The sequence below is a fragment of the Empidonax traillii genome, unplaced genomic scaffold (genome assembly GCF_003031625.1).
Source record: "Empidonax traillii isolate 1590-97213 ecotype Southwest subspecies unplaced genomic scaffold, ASM303162v1 scaffold1115:size468604, whole genome shotgun sequence".
NCBI lineage: Eukaryota > Metazoa > Chordata > Aves > Passeriformes > Tyrannidae > Empidonax > Empidonax traillii.
In genome coordinates this window covers 196813-221868 of record NW_020956308.1, presented here as the reverse complement: position 1 = coordinate 221868, position 25056 = coordinate 196813, and the positions used below count along the sequence as shown (strand labels likewise).

The 25056-nt window shown below is 38.4% G+C and overlaps 1 protein-coding gene across 1 annotated transcript in view; it reads right to left on the bottom strand.

Moving 5' to 3' along the window:
• Nucleotides 1-25056, bottom strand: part of LOC114068709 (glutamate receptor ionotropic, delta-1) — a 248750-nt gene that overhangs the window by 38072 nt on the left and 185622 nt on the right. The window contains exons 7-10 of the mRNA XM_027905054.1: nt 22474-22575; nt 20726-20923; nt 18426-18750; nt 16866-17004 (exon numbers count right to left, since the gene is read on the bottom strand). Of these exons, the coding sequence (XP_027760855.1) occupies nt 16866-17004; nt 18426-18750; nt 20726-20923; nt 22474-22575 (764 nt within the window). The remainder of the gene's footprint in view (nt 1-16865; nt 17005-18425; nt 18751-20725; nt 20924-22473; nt 22576-25056) is intronic.

Here is a 25056-nt window from a genome sequence, read left to right as displayed (position 1 = left end):
ACCATTCTCTACATTTCAGATACTAGTTGCCTCTTACAATCTTGTCATTCTCTAAAGGCAGTTGCTGTCATTGTTCTTAAGCTTTATTTCTGCAACCAGATGTTAGCTGGATGCCTCTCCTTTAGCCACTCAAATTCTTGTCTCCCTTTCCTGTTGCAAAGATTTCATGCATTTAACATATAAAATTATTTGCAACAAAACCCTGTAGCATAACAAGATGCCCCATTAACCTTACCACCTCAATTATTGGATATCACAACCCATTAAAGGCTCTCTGTAAGAGTGATTAAAGATAAAGCTAGTAAAGCAGAAAAAGCCAATGTTCCTCACTTACAGTTACAGGAGCCCAGCTTCAATTTGTAGATAAATACATCCACTGTGTGATTGCTGTAACCGACAAGTACATGCAAACCGATTGATTTAAGTAAATGTATCTGTGGTCAACCTGAAGAAAAAGGGTATCTTTTAAAACTGTATTACCAGTCAAAATATTTTTAATGCCTGTAGTTTAATGCCACAATTGATAGTACTTCCCAGTGGAATTGCAATTACTTCGTGCACAGTCAACTGAAAACTGGGCTCTCTGCTTGTTTTGTTTTTTTAAAAGACATAGTGACATCAAACATATGCTGCAGAGGACACAGCCAGGCAAGAGCTGTACTAGCATTTATAATTAGACCACTGGAAATAATTGCCAGAATAACAATACTGGTTAAGATACACTTTGTGGAGATGTTTTCTTACTAGTAAAAGCCTCATGTAGCTGTGGATATATAGACTAAAAATATGCTGCCACTGGGGGTTTATTTTACTCTTCTACTGCTACAAGCCCAAGACTTCTGGATGAATAATTAGTGACAGACTAAACTTGGCACTAGGTGCTTTGAGGTAACTGCTGATCAATTAACTCAACTGGAGTCTTCAGAATCATCAGATGTGATCAAAGTATTTTTCAAAAAAACTCTCAGGTTCCTGTTACTTCTAAAAAAGGGGATTTTTTTTTTTTAATTAAAATAAGTTTTACTAAATAAAGGAATGAGGAAAAAAGGCAAAAAATTCTTGCTTTTCCTCATCCTTACTGTTCATATTTATAAAAATGTTTGTAGTAAGCTTCACATCTGAACTCCTGTGCTCACATACTGTGAGCAGGCCAGTGGCTGGCACCACGGCGTCATCCAGGAGTGGTCTTCTACACCTCAGTAACAAATGCAGCATTTTATCCTGACTTCAGAAAAACCATCATGGGAAAACCCTGACAGATTCTTGATTTAGGGGTAGTTTCTCCTTATTCTTCACAACTGCCCACGTTCTGACACCGTAAAACTGGGGATATTTCCAGTCTGCTACTGCTTACAGAAAAATAATATTTCAGCATTTCTGAATCCACAGTACTATTTTAAAATTATGCAATGTTTTTCATGCTGCGCTCCTGTCCTCATTCTGACTTGTTGTGAGAACATTTCACAGCACTACAATTGTCAAAAACCACGATATACACAATTCCTCAAATAAAATTAATTTTCTTAATAAACATTAATCCCTAAGCCATATACAGACAGCAAATTAAATTTACTGATTTTTCCAAATTTGGAGAGCAAGCTACATTCTTCTTTTACCTTAAGAAGACCCTGAGATTTTTGCTCAATGCAGCATAACATTTTAGGTGATGGCTGCCATCAAGATAAAGCGTCCCAGAGATGATGAGACTTTTTAAACTGCTCTGCCTAAATGAAGCCTTAAAAATGCATGCAAAAAAGGTATGGCACAAGTCCTAAATTTCTATTTTGAAATACCTTGAAACTACTTTATTTTCTTTTAAGCTCTTTTTTTTCTCCAAAAGTTAGAAATTCATTACATCTACAGAACTAAATATAAGTGCAGTTCCTAACTAGAATTGTTTTCTCCACAGGATATACGAGAGGGAAATACCTGGTTTATGCACTGGGAGAACAGTAAATCCACTAAACTTCTAAGTAAAGATAAAAGTACCTGAATTGATTTGACAACCGCAAACCACCAGAAAGGTTTGACAACTTTATACCACAAGCCCAAGAAACCTGGAATATAAAATCCTGTCTGAAGGGAGATTTACTTGATAAAGTCATCACCAGTGGAAAGCAATGAGAATTCTGAGAAATTGAAAGAGAATTCTACCTACTGTGAACTGCAGAAAAGTAAAGAACTTTGAGACGTAAAACTGACCAGAACTACTCCCTCCATGAATGAATTTTCCATGACAATGAGGACAAATGAGAAAATGGCATTAATTGTTGTGTACCATGTCAATACACCCACTGAAACATGAACTTGGAAACCAAGCAAGCTTTGCCAGACCAGCAAATTTTGTAGATATCTCCAGTGAGGAAATCATCTGCAAAGCCGAATCAAGGTTTAAGTGGTACTGTGGAGGTACAGACAATGTCTACAGGAACAGAAGATTCTACCATTCAGAACCTCAGTCCTGATCTGAGTCCTTATTAATTTTTATATCCAAAAAATATATGGCAAAGGATTTGAGCTTTCATATGCTGTTCACAAATGAACAACCTTTGGGTCTCCAGTTATAAGTAAAATTTAGGAGTGGTTAAAGCATGTCTTAAGACATATGAAATAGAGTTCAAACTTTCATGTTAAGACATTCTCTAGAGCTGGACTTCCAAGGTTGAATAGTTCAACAGCTTGACAGGCTGGGGAAAAAAATAAAAATCCCTCTGTTATGGATACAAACTACCACTAGGGGATGACAGTCACATTGACTTTGACTTGCTTGAAAAGCTTCACTGTCCTGCTGAATCCAAATTACAAAAGCATAGGCCCACTTGAAAATCGAAGAGAAGACAGCAGTTAGTATCTCTAAACTTTAGTGCAACTGATACTTCATAAGCCTCCAATTTTATGAGGAAGAGTGATATATTAGCTGAACAATGAGGTAGCAATAGAATTGACCTATATTTAGCACCTACAAGTCTTAAAAGTAAATAACCTTAAAAAAAAAAAAAGGAATATTTCTATGGATTTTCAACATTTGTTCCAAGTCAGGAATGTTACAAGTGTGTGTTAAATTGGACATACATAAACTAAAAGATGGTCTACTTTAAAGATTATTCTTAATGAGGCCAATAAAACTGTTCGAACTATTGTTAGAATGGCAGCAGCCTTATACAGAGAATATTAAAATGAAAGCAGCTTTATCTCCACACCTAATAACTTCAGGCTTCAGAAGAACTGGGTCCATGGTTTTAACTCGTGCATCTCTGACTTTCTTTGAAATTATGAATAGTCAAGCTGAGCTCTTAAACCAATTGTTAAATTGCCAGCTTCTATGGAGACATGATCAAATCCTGCAATGTTCCATTTCACTGCAAATCAAGTCACTCTAAATGCTCTTAGTTCTGTCTCTGTGCAGTGATTTGCAGAGCAACAGGTTTCTTCAGCAAACACATAAGCAAAATCTTAACTTTACCAATTAGAGGTAAGCCCAGTAGAAATAGGAAGCAGCACTTGCGTGCCTAGTATACATTTTGCTGAATCAAGTCCTTCACCAGCAAATATATATTGTTTTATAGTTGCTATAAAACTCATTTTATCAGCTCTCCATGAAAAATACCATTCACTTTAAACAAAAGCCTCAACAGAAAAATCCTCACGGGAGTTTCTACAAGGAAAACCATCAGTATTGACAAATTAAACTACACTGAATCAATGGAGTTGCAGCCCTTCACACCAGGGCTGAACCTTTCCAAATCACAGGAGGAGACAAACAGTGCAGACAATTAAGGCTGTGTCTTCTCTTGTCATCATCAGTGGGGCAGGAACAGCTGCTACACAGGATTTCAAAGAAGCAGGATTTCCTCCAGTGGAAAAAACAATCAATTGACATGTGTCACAGAAAACGTTGCCATGTCAACTACATACTCTTATTACAGCAAAAACAAACAGTGATTAAACTCCTCAGCAGGTAATGGCACTGCAGTAGCTTTTTCCATAATGATAATGGCCACTGCTGCTAATGTGGTGACATCTATGTGACCTTGTCTGGACTGGGACTCGCTGCCCTATATGAGGTTCAACCAAAAGCCAAACGTAACATCCAGGTATGGATTTACTGGGGAAAGGAAGCTAAAGCCAGGTTTATTTCTGCCACAGGAGGAGGGGGCTTGCTACACATTCTGTGTGCCATGTGTGATGGAAAGAGTTCTGTCACCTATCCACTGAAAGATCAGGATCCTCTCTCTCCTGCTGCCTCAAAGAAATTTCCTTTGTAAGCTACCTGGCAGACTTAACAGGTAGACCAATACCGCTGAGATCTATTCAAGCACACAAAAGCACATGCTCAAGGTTTCCAGGATTGAAAACAAAAATACAAAGAGTAAGAAAAATGCAAAACAAAACAGCCAAATATTATGTAGAAAAAGTGCTAAAAGCACAGAACCTGTAGAGCTCCAAATTGATTTCTTTGAAAATAATTCCACTAGCTTCAGTCCCTACATGCAGAGTGAAAAACAAGTAAACTAAACTAAACTAAACTGTCTTCTTAACTCCTCATACAGCAATGATTTCCCTGTTTTCACAGGGACTCTGTTCCAGCAGAGCTACTGCATGATTAATTTTTAAAAGACAGGAACAAATGGTATGTATGCCCACTGAAATGCAAAGACAGTCAAGTCATTAATAAATGAGACACTGTCATGTTTACGATTTTAATAGTAAATAATTACTAGCTACATACATTGTATTGGCAAAACATTTGTGTATTTTCTAAGAGTCTGAGATGCAGTAGAAATAGGTTCTATTAGCAGCCCCTGAAATTTCACTTTCTCTTTAGCGATCTCAGAACAATCTTTAGCATTTTTGCTAAAGTCAAAGTGGGGAGAATGTAGGACAAACCCACATACATCTAGGCTGTGTCCCATTGCTCACAGAACTTCTTAGTATCTTCCAGCAGTTTACTTAGGAAACATGCCCATTTTCCAAAAAAAAAAAAAGACTTAACAGTATTTCTGGCTGTGAGACTCAAATTTGGATCTAAAAATCAAACTGGATTCTCATCATAATCAGTAAAACAGGTTCTTCTGTAAACAAAATTAGACCCCTGGGTATTCCTATCCATTGCTATTTCTAAATGATGCCCTCAGGACCACCTCAGCAACTCCAGTCATCTGTAGTGATCTGTACGAGTGTGACTTGACTTGTCGCTGGATCGTAGAAGTTCATTTTGCCTAGAGCTGACACTGGCTCTGCTCCAGCACTGCACATAAAGAAATCTGTTAAACAGCTAGAAATAAGCTAAACATCTCCTGATTGCCAGTCCAATGTTTCTAACTATACTTTCAAGCCTCCTCTTCTCCAAACCTCCTCCAGGCAATAAAAGCATAAGTCACTTAGATTGCTGATTTTTTGCATTAACTAATTTTTTTTTAGTTTGATGCTTATTTGTAAGTTTTTTCTGGATGTCCTATATTTTCTGAATTGTTATCATATCATAAAGAAACCATGATGGTCCTCATAGTAGAAGTCATGATCACTTTGCTTGAAATGTTTTCAAAACCAAAAAACAGCATAATAATTCATTCCACTAATAGTGGAGGCAATGGAAGGTAGTTTTTGAGCATTTGCATCTCAAAGGTGGATCCACTTGTGCCCAATACTTTGTGATCTCTAGATGGAGTTTCTCTCATGGCTGGGCACTTTATAATTCCGTATGAGCTCATCTGATGTTTAACTGAGGGAGCAAAGTCAGAAGGCAGTCTTTATATTTACAGGAGTCATTTACAGGACCCATCTTCACCACCTCATTTTTTCCATATTTCTATAAACTTAATAACCTTGAGATATTACCCGGTTTGCCCATCGTATTTGCAATTTAACAATGGAAAGTATCTGACTGACAAAGAGACAGACTGCCTAACACACTGGAGTTTCTTTTAAGATGTAGGCTCAGGTTTTCAAAATCAGGAGCTTTAATTTGTATGCTCAGATCCACATTTAAACTACTACATGACTGGGCAGATTTTCAGAATAGATCAAGGGAAATTTTGGCACAACAGCGCTTAAGACATTGGCAGATTCAGTTAAAACTCTGGAAAGGGATTCAGAACAGCTATGAGCAGTTGCAGCTCATCCTGTAAATCCAGAATAATCAGTCCTGGTAAAATACCTGGATTCTCCTGAATTCTTTACCCCCACTCCATATCCCATTCAATAGTGAAGAGTAACTTAAAATGCAAAGAAAAGGTGAAAAATCTCAAGAGCTTGTAGCTTGTTTGGAGCAAAGAAGTACTTCTGTTTGAACTACCTATGAATAATTTTTTTGCTTTACTTTTAAACTACTTTGCCATTGTGCTGCCTTTTTCTGAGTAGCTCGAAGGGTTAAACATGTTAATTAAAGAAAGGTATTCTACTCCTTAAATTATTAATTAAAATAAAAGCTGCAGCTGGTGTTTAACAGCAACACAGTCCCAATGGCAGGTTTTAGTCACTTCACCTAAATCAAACATATCGTAAAGTTGGCATGAAAATCATATTGTTTGAATCAAACACATCTGGCAACTGACACATGCTTTTACCTATAATGAAAATAACAAACTACCTACATTATATATGCAGATGCACTTTAAATTGTTTGCTACTCTGATGTCTTTTACCACTCGCACTCGGAAGCTAAAAATCGTAATGAAGATTAATGATTAAGATCGAGAGGGAAGAAATTGCTTTCTTCCTTTTCAACTGGTGTTATAAGTACTGATAGCACTGACATTCTGTTTTGCACTCAGATGGCAAAGAGTAGCTTTTTAATTAAATAGAGTGGGGAACAGATAAGCTCGGCTTCTTGGTGCTGGCTTATAAAGTCTTTACTCGGTGTTAGTGGTACTTTATACAATGACTGTTAGGATATCATTATACTGTGAGTAGTTCCATTAAAGTCCATGAAATCCCAGTGTGGCATGAAGTCCCGCTCAACTCTTTATTAAGTTTTGATTTATCAGGAGCTGTTGCACATCAGCAGCCTCATAGCTGGGGTGGAGGGGCTGGGTGAGTTCATATCTGTCAGAGGTACAGTGTGATGCTGGAAAACAGCTTCACACCCTTCCCTTACCACAGGGAGTAGAACAGAAGCTATCGATGCAGACAGAAAGAAGAGAAGAAAACAGAAAGGCTCTGAAGAGGCATCTTGATTGCTAGAGCATGTGCTGCATACTCCTGGGAAATCAAAATATAGGGCTCTTCATTAATACTGAAAGTACATCTAACATTCATCAGTTATTATTGATGTCTAAAGTGCACACAACACGCATGCATATTTTAAGGTCTGGAGGTTCACTCGTTTGTTTCTCAGAGCACTGCAAGCAGACAGTATTTGGTGTGCTTCCCATTGCATCCTGATGGACAGAACAGTAAACAGAAGACGAGATCTTACCCTTTGGCCTCTCCGTCTCCTTGCCCTGGACACAAATCTCACCTGAATACTGAATCTCATACCAGAAGTGCTGCAATCACCACATCAACACCAACTAGCTGTTCTTTATATTGAGATTTATTAGTTTATTGGGTAGCCTAACTACATACCTTGAAATATGAGCTCGGGAATTGCATTATTGCCACATGTGAAAAACACAGTAGTTAGCATCCACCCCATTTTTAACTGATGGTTTTCTATTCTTTTCTGGATGGATATGACTACCCATAAATCAATTAAATTGCATCAGTGGCATATTCTCTTAGGCTCGTTTTAATGGCTTGGAAGGCAAATAACTTTAGTGCATGTAATTACATTTCTTTTAATGTAACAAACTTTGTCAGCTGTACCAAAATAGCTTTTCTAAGGCAAAAACATTCTCTCCCTCATCTCCAGATGAGCCTGGAAACACTCCTGTGTTATATTATAAAGGGGGCACACGTGCAGAAGAAGAGAACATTGCTCAATAAGGCAGATGAGCCCAGGAAAAGGAAGGAACATATGCAACCCTCCTCTTAGCAACACAGTACTATTTCCAGAAAAGTTTTCTTTCACTTCAGAAAATCTTTTGCAACACAAGAACGAAGAACTGATAAGAAAGCACTCATGGTAATAAACAGTAGTATCTTAGTTTCCACGGAAACTAAGAACACCCAGCTCCTTTCTCTCCTAAACACCCATAACGTGCATCAATTAGAAGTGTTTTGATTGTATTTTTTGATTGGTTTTGGGTTTTCGAGTTTTTTTTTTACATGCATGGGAAGAGTTTCTAAATCTCCTTATAAAGATACTCAATTTTTAAACCCTTTTCTTTAAATGGCAAGTTTACAGATTTCCACCTCATGGCAAGAGGGTCTATAAACATTTACGAATGTATTCGAACAACTTTTATTTCAGCAGATGAAATACCATCCTATGTATCAGTTGAAGTGTTAAGAGTGTAAGGTGTGAGAATGAATGATCTCCTATCATGAAGACATTTATAAGGGCAGTAACTATTTTAGATTTGATAGATTTGAATGGAAATGTCAATGAGAAAAGTAACCAGATTCAAAGTGTTTGCGAGACGATGGAACTCACTAACCTGAGGGGGAAAAAAACAAACAAAAATGTAAAAGTAATAAATTTCAAAAGACCAGACTCAAAAAACTTCAAGAACTGGAGGAAAGAATCTCTTGGGGCATTGCTTTAGAGATAAAAGGCTACAGAAGGGCTGGCAATTCCTGAAAGAAACCATATCAAAGACACAGATGCAAACTATCTTAACATGAGGGGCTATTAAAAGAAATTATAAGAAGCTGTTATACTATCAGCAAAAGCTCTTTCAGGACATAGAAAACCAAAAGTATTCCCTTCCTTGAGTGATTTTAAAGAGCAGCGCAACTGTTTGACTAAATATGTATTCAAGCTACAAAGGTATGAGAATTGTACAAATGCATAGAAGAAAAAAACCCCAAAAGAACAGGGAATCAAAAAATAAATCCTCCTCACAACACCAATGAATTTAGCTTGCATGATTTAAAATGTCACTGCAGAAAGCCTCTTGCATGACCCTTTGCCTGAAGTTCCAGTGTCCAGAGCAGAGCTGAATAACAGACACGTTCATGTAGCCCAGCTACCCCATACAAAGTTTGATTTTTTTAATTTATGGCTAAGTTCATTAGTGTGACATGAAACAGGTGACTGTGCACTGAACTCCCCAAAACTGAAACTCTTACATTCCCAGCCTACAGCACAGGCATGTTCAGCCTTTAGTCTCTGAGGGAACACCTTCTGAACCATCACACCCCCACTGAGTGTTTCCGATATCGGCTTTTGAATTGCTTGTATGAAACTGAACTTTTAGGCTATAGGAGGTATGATCTTTACTTCATTTTTATAGCAGGCTATCAATTCAAGTCTTTCAGTGTGAAAGATGGTCCATCTAAGTGGGGCACAGGGCTGGCCATAGCACAGTGGTCAGTGTTAATAACCAGCCACGACTCTAGGAAGACAGCTGGGCCAGCATTCTTAGTCTGCCCCATCTGGAAATTTCCCTTGTTTTTCTTCTCCTCCCTCTGTCCAAAATAATCTAAAGAAATAAACAATTCAGTGCCTGTTCCTTATACTCACAGTCAGCCTGCTGACATTGAATACTTGGTAATGAACAGAAGGTGGGAAAATTACTTTTGCTGTCAGGTGGGTGAGAAAATTTGATGCTGAACAATCATGGTACAGGAATGACAGAACCACTGGTGAGGAATTGTGCAAGGTGAGAAGACATTTTTTACATGAGCAAAGGAAGCATTTCCCAAAATACTGCAAATTAGCTGGAAGTCCATGTATGTCCTGTCTGAGCTGACAGCAAGTAAAAAAACAGGTACAACTTTCCCTTCTTAAAAGTCAACACACTAACTTTCATCTTCATCTCACAATTTGAGGAATGAACTTACTATGATTAAGTGTTTACTAATTATTGGTAGTTTTGTGAATGCAATTGATCTGCTTGCTCTGGTTTCAGGGTTGCCAGACTGTCTTCAGGGATGCCCTCAGAGAGACCTGACTCTGGACAAATCGGAAACCTATGTAGTAATATGCACTATCTTACCCTGTTACAGATGAACCTGCATGACTTTTATAATAAAAGTCACACTAATGACTCTGACCAGCACAGATAAATGATATAAAATACAAGTTATTTTACAGGAGGTTAGTTTTGGGGGTTTTTTGGTTTGTTTTTTTTGTTTGTTTGTTTTTGTTTTTTTTTTTTTCCCAGGCAGCAGCTTCACTAGCAAATATCATAAAGATATTTGTATATTTTCAGGTTCTACCTGGCTCTGAGAGTGGTTTTTTTTAAATACTCTTCTGACAAATATATACATATACCAAAGGGGCATGGGACACTCCATGTTTGTTCAAAACGACAGCAAACATAGCAAGCAGGCAAACACGTGTAATAGTATATTTACATGGAAAAAGAAGTTAAGTAATTTTGCATTGTAGGTCAAGGAAATATCTGCCTGCTACAGTGAAAAAAAATACTAATGCTTTTGCAGGAGTGATATTCAAATAGATGAGCATACATGCCAGCCTCTTTAATGGTTTTTCTTCACACAGAATAATTTCCAAAACAGAATTCACCATGAAATTTTTCTTCTTACTCCCGTTTTGGTTTTTAGAAGTGATGGATTGAGCAGTTAGGAGATGTCTGAAGCTTTAAGGCTGTTTCTATTTGATTTGTTATAGTAATAATTATTTTGCAGTTTTAATATCCTGCTATATTAGATTGTATTATCAATTCATATAAGACATTAAATCAGCTTCTTTAGAGAGAAACAATAGAAGTATAAATATCCTATTGAGCAAAAATCTTCTATTACTGCATTTTGCACTGTTAATCCCTTAGGAGTCAAGTTGAAAATATAATGCAACAAAATAAGCCATAGGTACTCTCCTTGTAATAAAAAGAAGCCTCATACTGCAACAAAGATTTAAGTCAGGGGTCAGTGTGATTTAATGTATGCAGAAAGCATACAGCTACTCGATGGGCAGCCACTAAATAACCCATGTTAGTATGAGACAATCTGACCCAAAAGCGACTCAATCTGAGCTGAGAAGAGACTGAGCATCAAATATCAGATTTAAACCACTCCCTGTACATTTTGATGGGCTGTCATGAGAGTTGTTAGTCTTGCTAGATTTTCATCCTTTCAAAGCAAAAGAAAAAAATAATAAAAAAAAAAGATTTTATTACCTGCACAGATGGTAGATTTTGCTAATGTTATATCCAAATCATTTTCTTCTCTAAACTGTGCATGCATTTGAATTTTAATGCCTCAACCCACCTAAGTCACAGAACTCAGTTACACGAACGAACGAAGAGATGTTATGATATAGGTGTCGTAAAAGTCAAGTTGGAGAGTTACGGAACCACAAATCTCCTGGTTTGCCATTGATCTCCAATATACGCCACATTTTTTTAAGGGCAACTGGAGAGATGGAATGCAAGCTTGATTTTTAGCTGCGCATTCTCAATTTTCTCGGGGAAAAAACGTCCTTGGGAAATATTTGCACTTAGACGCTTGCCTGCTTGTTCAATTACAGGAGCAATTAGGATCCGTTTTAAGCCGTGGTTGAGCGGCATATGCCAGCATTCAGAGAGCTTTTTAAAAGGCTCCAGACTTTCCCAGAAGCACCCACTGGGCAACACCATCAACAGAAGTGAAATGAAAAGACAGACAATGGGGGTTCCAGCACTGGCAGCAGCACAGTGCCTTGTCCTGAACAGCGCCCGAAGGCAAAGGGCTGGCAAGCTCTCCCCCTGAGCACAGGCTGCAGAGCGTTTCCCAGGAAATTGCATCCATGCGCTCTAAACAGGGAATGTTCTGGAAAGGAAAAAAAGTTTTGAGTTTTTGCCTTTGCTCATTTGCTTGCATCCTTCTTCCATTCTTTTTTAGCTTTCTTTTTTTTACGGATGAACTTAATCTAGTTATGTAGTGATCGAAGCATTTGCTCACAGGCCTTAAATAATAATAACAATAATTATTTTTTATCATGCTTTTTCCTACATGCCTCCTGCCAACGTGCCTGAGGTGCTGCACAGACACCACAAAACATCATGCAAATTAAACATAACAGATGATAATCCAATGAAATATTTTAAAAGCCAAGTATGATATGAACAACAGAAAGGCTGTTTTCAAATATAGGAATTTCAAGACAAAATCGCTGAAAATACAGAGGGATTCCTGCAAGGTTCTTGCTATCAACCCTATCAAATTCACTTAACTACAGCATATGAAACCTTTGTTCATTTCCCTCTAGCTGGCATCTTCCAAGTACTTTCTTCATTTTCTTTTAAAATATTTTGAGATTGTTTCTGTTTTGTATGCAACCCAGAAACTCTATATTTTTTGATACCTGCAGTGCTACTATAATATGATCATTTCTGGCCATCATCTTTAAAGCAGCTAAATTGACAACATGCCATATAAGATAAGAAAATATTATTACTCTGTTATGCAGAAAGAGAACCGAGACAAGAGAGGAGGTTAAGCTTGCCAAGATCAAACAAAGCGTGTGGTAGAAAAAGAATTTGCACCCAAGTCTTCCAAGTGCCAGCCTATCACCCCAACTAAGCTGCAGTAAATCTTCAGCTGCCACCAAAACACAGGAAATTCGGGGATTAAAATGCAAATAAGGAAACCCCAAACCATGAAACAACAGCTGTGAACTTAGAAGGAGACATAGCACGCATTTGTATGCAGTCCATGAATGCATATATAAAGATGCCTGTCAAAACACCCACAGCACATACAAATGTTAAGGATCAATTTGATAAAATCTTCAATTTAAACTCTTTTGAATTTGCAAATAGAATACTTTTTAATGTCCTGTTTTTTCTTGCGTGATTCTTAACATATTGTCAAACAAGCTCTCCAAAACCTGAGTTTCAGAATATTTGTGCCGCTACTGAACTGCGTGTAGTCTGCTTGTTAGCAAGAAATGAGGCTGGAATGTAAGTCACTGCTAATTAAACTCATAATTACAAATGGAAGGTCAGACAGCAGATCCAAGAGTTGCTTGAAAATGTACTAACACAAAAGAAAGAACAAACTTGTATGTAATAATTCCGCCTTACTTAGCAGACTGACCCAGTACTGGAGGCGAGTATTATGCAAATTATTTGGGTTTAAATGAGTCTGTCAAGTATTAGCACAGGCTCTAAAGATTACGAAGATTTTTGTCTCAAAACAAAAATTGAGAACTACTCATTTACAAAGTTAGACCATGAGTGGTTTGAGAACTAACCATTTACAAAATTACAGCTTCCTGACCTGAGCTCCAAAGCAGTTGCCACCAGCACATTCACACAAACCACCTTCCCTGTTTTTTATTGAACTGGGTAATATCTCACTCCTCTGCCCATATGTGGCCAGGAAATCTACTTGATGTTTCCCTGCCTTGCCTGTGAAACTCTATAAACACAGAAATTCTGAGATAACCACGACACTGCCTTTGCTCCCTTGTTGTGAGGTTGAGGCAGAGAGAAGATGAGAAGTGAAGGAGGTCATACGGACAGAGGGATTAGAGAAGCAGCATTAAAAGAGCAAAGGGGAGCAGAAGCACAGTCTGCTAGAAACCAAAAATGGAGAACAGCTAGGGAAGGTTCACATTGTTTCCTGCTAGCCTTGATCTTCTGAAGGGACAGAGGTTTTGATGTGGGTCTTAAACTCCACATTCACACTCTCCCCACCACCCTGTCACAGAAGGATGAGAGATGGGCACACAGAGCATGTGAGGAGCAAGGCAGCATGTGCTGCCATGGCAGGCCAGAAAGCCAATGCCTCCTCCTGTTAGCATGCGTGTGATGAAGCCCTTGAGGGTTTGGGAAAATGCCAGGAGAAGGATATTTTTCTTTTCAAGATAAGCACTTGGGAACCTGTTTAGGATTTAGGAAATATCTTTCAGGAAACAGGAATACAGGTGGCACATCAAAGTTACTTCCTGTCATGCCTCCTGCTCTGGGTATTTCACCTTTGTGTGAACCACAGGAAGTCTCTAAAACTCATGGCAGGGTGGAATACTCTAGTGAGACTTAACTACACCAGACATAAACCAAAAAAATTATTCACCTATGAGCAGGTTTTCATCTGACATTCTAATTTTATAAAGCTGCCTTCCAACAGTTCAACTTTGCTACAGTGAATGTCTCACCAAGCCCCTTCTAATAAATATAATTTATGATTTCTATGACACACTTGTTTTTGCAGTGAAATTGTTAAGGCAACGATCACTGGATTGATTGACACCTAGTCATTCAATCAAACATACTTCTATTTTGCTACTCACAGACCACACATGCCAAATTTGATGTTGAAACAATTTTTATTAAGCATTTTGGAAAGGGCTTGGGAAGAAAATCAGCCTTGTAATGAAAATCTTAACTATGTAGCAGCTACTGCAGCACCATAATACTTATTTCTCTCCTGCTGGCAATTTAGCTGCAGTAGTACTGAACACCAGAGGACTTCTCTATAGAGGGAGAGATAACAGCACACATTTACTGAAAGGATGGAGGTTGTTTTCTCTTAACAATGGAAGCATACACAGATGGATTTGGTAGCTCTCAGCTGGTGAGCAAGTTTTCAACTGTAATTCATTGTGCCTCTTTGGGTGGGAAAAATGGATTTCACATAAGTATTCCTTTCTGGGTTCATGAAAGATATAATGTGGGTAAGCTGAGGGCAGAGTGAGAGAGGCAAAAATAGCCACTCCACATTATATGGTTCTGAAGCCAGTTAGTACTGGGAGCTGAGACACAATGAATCCAGGTAGGGCAGTAATTTACTTTCTCAGGAAAATAATATGCTCTAAATCTGACAAAACATTTTATGTTTCTCCTAAAGAGTAGGGACATGAAAATATCTTCATCATAACTTTGAGGTGTATGAAGAGAGACCTACTTCTTTATCCCATTTCCTCTTTCCTAAGGCAATCACAGTTTTCAATGAGAGGTGTTAGTCCAGATCTCTTTCTCTCGAGTAACAACACCTTGGGGACGTCATGCAAAAGTTGTAAAATAGCCATAGGCAAGCCAAGACAAGCCAGTCTCTTAACTGTCTCAGTTATGCCAACCAGCGATCAACTTAGAGAGTATTCTGACAGTTCCGTTTCAGAGTACCTCAGGAATGATTTGGGTACCTAAGCATCCAGGACCACTTTTGACATCTCAGGCAATATGAACAATCCGCATTGTGGCTGACAACTCCTGATGGAGACCCCTGACCTTAGAGCCAAGTAGCTGCAGCAGAGGCAGTGAAGCCTTATGGCAGCTTAAATTACTTTCGGAATTTACATTTTGGTACCTGAATGACTCTGCTGATGTTTTCAAATCACAACAGAGTGATTTCCTCCTTCTGTATCCTCACCTTGTACAAGGGGATAACAGGAACCTGCAAAGCAGCAGGTGCTGTTAGATATAGAAAGGCATTTCATTACTGTTCTCCAGCTGCCATTTCTAACAGTAGAAGGGTGCCTGGGTCTTTGCTCGTGAAACAACACTGAGCAGTTCCTTTACCCACAGAACTTCTCTCCTCCTCAAGATTCTCAGCAATGTCCTTTCATTTTAAAAAGAAGGGAAATCAAAACCCCTTGTAAATGTTGTAACAGCTCAGCCTCAAAGGCCTCCTCTAAAAATTCATAGTTCTGCTCTTAAACCACTGTCTTTTTTTGGAGATTCCTCACGCAATTACACTCCAACTTTTGTCCTCCTCTGAACTTTGCTAAGTTTTAGGAAATGCTAATTAGCCCAAACAGAAAAACTCTTCCGCAACGAAAGAAATAGAACTTTCAGAATTTTTTAAGAATATAATTTTTCAAGCTTTCTGGATAGCTATCTGTGTCTTGGTTTTCAAGAGCAATTTATTCATTGAGCTTAACCTTTTTCCAAGTACATCCAGGCCTCACATATAGATTTTATTCATACAAAGTTTTATTCTATATAGTTTCTCATGTTATTTCCAGAAATTACTTGGAGTATTTATTTCTATTATGGTTAAGACCCACTTATTTTGGCCAAACTAACAGAATATTAATTTAAGACCAAAGCTTGTTATGGTTTTGGGCAGACTTTATTATTATTAAAAGACTATATCCATAAAAAATGTTACATTATGCAAGTACACATTGACAAGCTAAAAACTGAAAATGCTGTTGAACTCAGCTTTATGAGAAATGCACTTATTCATGTCCTTCTCTGCAGATACCACAGAGAAGGCAAAAGCCACTTTCTAAGTGCCAGCCTCACCTCACTGACAACTCTTCTGTTTCAGGAGGCGAGCACGAATATTCAGTCTCACTCTTCCCAATGCAATCCCAAAGGCGACCAGCAACTTAACTGTGGCACCCTCTAGCACCTGAAATCTTTGCCTCCGAATTTTCCAGATGGAGAGCCTGTGCTGCACTGCCACCTCTTCACTCCACTGCCATCAAATCAAACATAAGCTATCAGGCTCTTACCCTTTCAGTAAAGACAAATGGCCCTCCCAGTACTCCAGGCCAGTGTGAAGTTGGGAATTTTGTCCGTGTTTTTGTGAGGAAAGAAATGAAAAAATTATTTAGCCTTTAAATTTGATGAAACCCCCCCAAGTTACATACACACATACACAAATCGCCACCAAACAACCAGGAGCACATGAAAGACCTCTCTTCTGGAAAAATGCACAATTGAAGGGCCACTGTCCCCTCCATGCACCTGTCAAAACTGCTTGGGGGCTGTTGGAGTGAAGGTGGAGAGGGGGAGAGAAGAGAAAAACAGACACTGAAAATAAGCAGAGTTATCTCTTTCTTGCAAGAATGAGTGCTCAAATGGGTAATACTGTCCTGTGAAATCCAGGTTTCTAGCTTCGTGTTAAAAAGAGGCTCTTACCTGATGGGATTATCCATCCTTGATACTGTGAGAAATGCTGCTAAATTCGCTGTGTAGGAAGAGCACACGATAAGGGTGAAGAGCCACCAGCTTCCCATTACAATGCGCATTGCCACAGAATTGACAGTGGATTCACTCCCTACAAATAAACAGAGAAAATAAGGGTCTCTCAGCAGCTTCCATTTACAATCACCCTCTGTGTGCCCTGTTGTGTTAAACTTTGTTGGAGTTCCCTCTCTGCTCCCCCTCTAGTCTGCCCTTTCACTGTAGGAAAAGCATTGCTTCTGCTGAGCCTGGTAATTCACAAGCATTTTCAACAGTCAACCTTTTGCCCTAGACAGTGTTCTAGAAAATCAGCTTTCAAAAAATTTCCCTTGAGAATTATTGAGGATCAAATCTAGAGAACGTGAAAAATGTTCTGAGTAAAGGAAGCTGAATGGTGAAGCACAACCAATATGGAGGAATTAAATCATTACAGTGCTCAAAATACAGTAATGTTCTGTTTTCAATTATCATTTTAAAACTGGGGGGAAAAAACCCACAGAGCTGCCCAATGTTTTGTGTGCTATCTTTGCTGTATTTAAACCTGCAAAGACTGAAGCATTAGTGTTATTACTTGTTACTCTTTACGAGATTTCAACTAATGTGAAGATTTTTTTCCAGCAGTCTTCAAGCACAGTTATGCCCGAACATCACTGGAGACTAAACTTTCCCATAGAGCTGGTGCTAGTCAATTCAGCATACATTTGTGCTGATTATATCTTACTGCACTTAAACCCATCAGGGATGCCACCTTAATGAGATGAGGGACCAAGTTTCATAGCAATAGGATGGATTTTCCAATTGAAGCTTTATAAGCTTGCAATCACAACAACAACAACAAAAATATAGAAAAAAGTTAACAACTTACCCACATATCAGCATTCAACAAGACCTGTCTTTTCAAGAATAGAACTAACATAGATATGGCACAAAAACTGTGTGGGCAGATTTTGCAAGCAATTAGTTTCAGAAGTAACTTTGTTTATGGTAACAATCCTCCTGAATTCAGTAGGTTTAGTCCTATGCCTAAAGATTCCTGAGGGTAGTTGCAAGACCACAAATCATTTTCATATTCAATTCAAAGAACCAAGAGTTGAATTGTCTCACATGAGTTCAAAAGTATATAAATTTCTACTTATATTTATAAATGAAATTCAAGCAATTAGAAAAAGTGCTAGATTTGGAGCTGAAGAAGTGTTTTAATTCTGTACCAAGCAGCTCTGTAGTTTATTTCTAGTGTAACAATTTTCCCAAAGAGAAAAAGCCTGCTAGTCTGCTAGTGCTTTTTGTGGAATTACTGAGAGGCAAAAAAGCCATTAAAAAGAAATAACCCCCCCAATCTTACCTACCTCTTCCCACTTTCAATCAGCTAGGGTAGTAAAACATATTACCACCCAATACAAGCCTTCTCTTTCATCTTTAGCCCACTCTGGCCAGGACTGACATGTCCTGCCCTGCTTTACCCAAGGCAGACCATTTCTGATGGTCTTTCAGTGGCATCTATAGGAGGGTAAGTACCTTGCTGAACAAAGGCTCCATACACAACCCAGATGGCACTGTGGAGGGTGGAGGACACAGAAGGGCTGGGCTGGGAAGCGTTCTGTGCCCTGACTGCCTGGATCCGGTTCAGGACGAAGATCAAGACGCCGACTATAGGGATGGCTGCGGCGATGCAGGCCCACACCGCGAAGTCGAAAGGAGCAAAGAGAGAGAAGATGTTGATTTTCTCTTCAGGTTTTTTGATTAAGATCCCCACAGAATAGTCCATGTAGCGCTTGCTGAAGTCCACAACGCTCTCTCGTTCGGGTGTTATGGTGATGGCTGAGATGGCCAGGTCTGCTCTCTGCGAGACAAGCGCAACAGGTCAGAGCTCTTCCTTTCACCACCATTTTGGCCAGCGTGAGCCTTAAGGAGACACTTGCTATTTCATTCTATAACTTAAAACATTTAGGTGTATTTATATAAATACTCTAAAAATAAAACCAGACTCTGTTGCACAATTTAGGCATTAGTAAATTGCACCTGAACAATTCTGAACCTGGTCTGAAGCAGAGTAGCGAAACGTAACCTGTCAAGCTACTCTTAAACTCTCTGGAAGTGCAACCTATTTAACCTTTATCCTCCACTTGTTTTCCAGAGAAGGCCTAAAACTCCAAATCATATTAACCTGGTGCACTGCAAGCAATAAAGAAACACCATTTATTTAGCTTGTGTATCTGGTAGCAAGGTGCAAAGAGCTAGTGTTTGTTTTTCTCCCTGCAGAATTGCCAGCTTTCCATATTCATGAAGAGACTTTATATGACAACTGGGGAGAAGATTTTGTTTGTTTTTTAAAATGCATAAAGTGATTGCAAAAAGTAGTAACAGGAAGAAGGCATCAAAAGCAACCTAGTTCTTGAAACTGCTTTGACTTCAACATTTAGGTTTTACTTGTAGATGGTCCTATAAGAGTATGCAAACTTGATGGAGGAAAAAAAGAAATTAATAAATAAGATTCCCAAAGCTTTTGAAGAGCTGCAGTTAGATTTTCAATGTTTTTCCATCTTAATAAGAAAAGCTCTTTTTCAAAAAAACAGAATGTACATTCTGTTCCTTATCTCTAATTTTGTTGGGAAAGTAAAACAAATATTAGATGAGGGAGGTCTGCTTTAAAATCCTTTGGAGTCAATGGAACAACTGGTAGCAGAAATGCCTTTTAAAATATACCATAATAGACACTTTATTGCCTCAAAGAAAGCAATTTCCAAAGAAATTTAACAGGATTCCTTAACTCATTTTTAAATCAATGAAAATCAAACAGCTTATGTCAATGCAAAATAAGGTAAAAATTCTTTGTTTCCTAGCACCAACCAAGAGCCTCCCCTTATCATACACATTGGCTATTGCTTTAATTGCTTCTATTTCTTTCTAAACATCTACTTTCCAGATACTGAGCCACCTACTTACTAGATAATGAGAAAGTTTTCATTTTCAGTAATAACTCCACTGCAGAAGAGTAACCTTTTCTACAGAGAGCAGCAACATGGAATATTAATTCCTTTGATTCTTCTTCTTGATTAATATGTGTCCCATGTCAGATAGCGAGAACATTACCAAAATATACTCTAATTCAATTTTCTGAGAGATTCTAAACTACAAACTTTTCCCATCTACTTAAACGGAGTACAGTTAACTTACTTCTGGATTTGCAAGACTGTAGTTAAGAAAAGAAATTTGGTCCTCTCTGTTTTAAATGAATTAATAATCTTGAGTTAGTTCAAATGCTGGTCCCCTATTACTAGGGTGACCTAGTCTCAAATAGGGACTACTAGTCCCAACACTTTTCCTGTGCTGGAGTCAGACAAAGTGACAGAAATAAAGTCCTATCTACAAACAAGAAGCAGAGACATAAAGAAAAATTAAAACAATAGAAATTCATATTTGAAGGAGAATACCCTATTTTTTCTTCATTTTCTGTAGTCATTCCCTCACACACAAGCATGCCCTCTCTTCTTATAGCTATGTAAACACACAAATTTACACTGATATAATTTATGTTGAGAGCAGTTGGGAGCAAATAAAACAAGAGACTCTTTAGTTCCTATCCTGTATATAGGGTCTTAAGTTGCAGTTTATATCACACTTAAACCATCCACAGCTCAGAAGCATTCTGCACTGATGCTTTCATCCTAATTCATTCTCTTGTAATTTGAAATGGGGAAAGGAGAATATTTAAACCCCTTTACAAAGCTTTGACACCCTACTCCAGAGAGTAATATTTTTTTCTTTTTCATTTTCCTTTTTTTTTTTTCTCATAGTGCAGCTTTTTCCCTGTGTACCTTGTTAATGAGTTCTCCAATCATGCCATTCCATGAGCTGTTTTGGAGCTGCTGTCCATATTTGCCATCAGGAGCTTGATATATCTCATACTTGAAGCCTAGATTCTTGGCAAGTGCATCCAGGACATCAATGGAAAATCCTTTATATCGTTTTGGCTGCCCAAGTATGTTCTCTGCCACCATCACAAAAGGTTCTTCCTGAGAACAAAAAAATATCTTAACTGATACTTGAAACAAGATTTTAATTTGCTCCTCTTAGCAAAAGGATGTTTCCTGAGTCAATTCTGAACAACTTGGCACGGATTTTGAGACACTCATAACCTTCTGAGTGCAAAAACTGTAGGCAACGTGAGATACTGTGAAGCATCCCAACCAGACACCACTGCCTCAGCACCTGAGCCCTATCCATGGCCCTGGGTTTTCCATAGTTCTTGAGAAGAGGCAGAGACCCCAGAAGACAACTCGACCTCCTCTAGCAGCTTCCTGGTGTACACAGGATTAGTTCCTCTCTAAAATACCTGCCTCTTCTCATTGGTTATAGAGGGGGCACATAGACCTAACTTAGTGTCCTAAGTAGCTGTCTAGAATACAGATATTAAGTTCAGCACGTGAGTCCTAGATAGGAAGATTACTACTGCCCATGTATCTCAGACCATATTAAATTTAGAAAGCCATCTTTTCTGTACAATGCCTAATCTTTTATCCAGGAGACATACTGAAACAAGCACTAAAAACACTGCACTTATTGATCAATAAAATTTCTGAAAATTCAAAGAATAACCTTCTTGGGTAATAGTTTCTAGAATATTTAAACTTATAAGTATGTTGTGGGAACAAAGAAATGCAGCATTTTGGGGTATGTTTTCTGCTGGGCATGGGTGTCCTGCTGTCCTGCAGGGGAATGCCAGGGCTGTCAGCAGCACAGCCGCCACAGTTGGCTGCCTTTGCACCCTGGTACTCACGCTGTCTGCTCACCTCCCCCATCAGCTGCAGCATAAATAGAGAAAAGTAAACTGGGGGCTGGAGGGAGTGCCTTAATGATCTTATGTGGTACTGCCTATTTATGCCACGATTTGGAAAAAGATAATTAAAAGCCACAGAAAGACATCACATTCTGCAATCTGCAGACTACAATATTTCAGGCAGGAATGCATTTATGCCCTAATTTGCCCCTAATGTAGCACTTGGCTGACAGGAGCTCTTCTACCACTCAGAGTCTAAGAGACAGTAGTCCCAAAAGCATAATGATTTCTTTGGAAAGATGTCACCTTTCTAAAAGATATAGTTTATCTCAATGGGAATTTATGAGCTTGATGGAGGAAACACTTGATTAAATTTTACAGCCTGCAGTGTACAAGAGCCAAGATTAGATTATCATAATTGGCCCATCTGATCTTAAAATCCATGAAATGCTGAAAATTGCCTATCCAAGTTAAAGCACAATATCTGGAATGCACCCCTGTGCACTCAGGCCCTGTGCTGGTTCTGTGCCCGGTAGGAATTACAATGCAGAAAAACAGCACAAGCAAACAAACAAATGCTCTGTATCTCTGACAGCGCACAGCTTCACATAGAATAATAAAAGGCCATCATCTATCTTCCATGCTTATGTAACTGATCATCCAAAAATACAGAACTGAAAATGATAGGCAAAAACACTGCGGGAAGTGCCCAAAATACCCAGTCGGCTCCTTTTTATTTTGAGCATTTTGTTTCCTTAAAGAAAGATCCTTCAAAGAGCATCGTACCAAGACAGTCACCACTTTGAGTGTCACTCCTTGTAAGTCATTGCCCAGACGTCTCTCCTGCAGGCTGCCATTCAGTCCTTTCTCAGAGTCCCACGTTGCCAACTAGAACAAAAAGTGCAATGAGTCCGAAGGCCTGGTAAGCAGAAATCTTTCAGCATTTACATAAACATTTAATGGTAGTTTGACCAAATCCAGAACTGATATAGAGAAGTTGAGAGATGTGTGGGTTTTTTTAATGCAGAATCAGAATTAGTGAGATTCAGAGGATAGACATAAACAAGTACCTTGCCTGAATGTATTTTCATCGATGTGCACAATGTAACCGCTCTGTTATCTGTGGCATTTGTCATATTATTTCCCTTAGATCACTCTGATAAGACATTTCTCTTCAGTAAGTTTATATTGCCTGACAGTTCTGAGGATTATCTGTGGTTTCACTATCCCAGATTTCCCTCTCTGCTAGGATTCCTGCCTATTTTCAAATAATTCCCCACTATTTATCGAAGACTGACCATTTTTCCTGCTGCACAACGTGTGTGCTCACCTATAGTAATAAATTCTTGACATAGGTTCTATGGTGTCAAATTGTCTCCTCTTTCAGACTTTCTTCAGATCCTAAGTCCTATTTTCTCTTGTTCTTACTTCTAACTCATCTCTAAAACAGTAGCAGCCTGTTGAGGTCCCAGGCTCTGATAAACAAGTATCTCATACCTACCACTACTTCATGCATCTGCCAGATAGACCTGGATGCATAATTTCAGAATATCTCTCTGGAATATTACATCTAAATATTTTATTTTTAAATTAAATGTGTAATTTTAAAAATAAATTTTACTGCATTTTCGGAAGAGAAATGCAGTCCAACTCAATCGAACAGGTTCAGTAGAAAAGTCAATCTTAAGTGACCTTTGGATTGTTGAAACTATATATGCTCTTGAGCAGCAGCAGCAGTCAGACACTCTTTTTGCCTTCAAACAAGAATCCAGAGTGTCATTTTGTTCAGAAGAGTCATAAATAGTATCGAGTAGAAACTGTTTCTTCTTTTTTTCCAGCTCTACTCTTAAACACCAATACTATGCTCGCGTATGTAGAAGCAGTGTTGTTAGCTGAAGGCATGCCCTGTAGAAATTAAACACAGTCCAAGATCTGTGAAATATGGATTCCTCCTCCCAGAAGCTAATTTTCATGTAACAAGTCAAAACCTTCTTGGAAAGAACTTATTTCACTGAAAATGCCTATGGCTAGATGTCTTACATGATTTATTTCTATGACTTCAGTTTTATCCTAAAGCCTCACAAATCAAGTCAACAAATAAAATGTGATGGAAGTGATCTGCACAGTTTTATTTTTGTTTTTTTTTGCACTAAACTGATAAACAGGGAACTAGAAAAAGAACGAGACATTCAGTGAATATTCAGGAACTATCACAACTGATGAAAATTATTCCATAGTCATTAAATCTTGAAAGTTGAGACATTGGAGAGGAAAGAATTAAAGTACACCTCCTTTTATCCAGATGACCTGGAGGATGGAGGAGGTGAATGAATGAATAATATTCAGCTTTCTAATGGCACACCTGAAAGCTAAAGTATTTCAGATTGAAAACTCTCCCCTGTGATGACAGTTTGGAGTGACAGATGAGCTTCTACACATAAAAGTGTCTGCAGCAAAACAGGTAGATAAAGACCTGTAGCCATGGTATCTTCTGAATTTGAATTTAGATGCTTGCTCTGAAATATTTCCATTTGTTTCTTACTCTTGCTATTGCCAAACCAAATGGACGTATTTGTCATTTGACATAAATCAATGTGGTTCATCGACTTCAAAGACTAGTATAGGTGTGTGTGTGGTATATATTGTGTCTCAAATCTGTAAAGAAAGTTCACTGTTTAACCTTCTCCAGTAGACCTAGGCGGTAAGTATATGATTAAGATTTTTTGGCCAAAATGGCTTGCAAAATCAACAAGTGATGAATAAATATTTATTAAAAAATGGGAAACGTAAAACTTGTTGCATACCCTGTGTTTCACATTTTGCACTAACTCCAAGAATTCCAAAAAATACTGGAGACATGCCAGTGCAAAACTGTAAACTTATTCCTTTTGTTCAAAGGGAGCAACACAAAGATTCCTCTTTTATGCAGCAGGGGTAAGTGCAAAGACAAGGAGCAAATGTCACTTCAGAACAGAACTCTATAGTGTTCTCTATACAGGCACAAACTTTTCAGTCTCTAAAAAGCAAACTATGCAGATAAAATTCATAGATGGAACATAAGGAAAACCATTTCCAGAAGGGATTTTTTTTCTGTGCATCCTTGTGCTTTGGAACCTTTCACGTGTTCAGAACTGTGCCAATTTTAGCCTCCACTTCTCGCAGACACAATTTTGTTTATAGGACTGATGTATTTACAGATATGTCTATCAATTTGTGACAGCTGACCTGTCAAGATCAGCGCCTAAGAAACTAATTTCCAGCACTGTTACACACAATGAGTACTGCTGTTAAGGCCATTAGAGTTTCATTCTTGGTGAAAATACATACTGAGCTCCTACCAGAAGTCTGAAGCCAAAGGTTATAGCACAG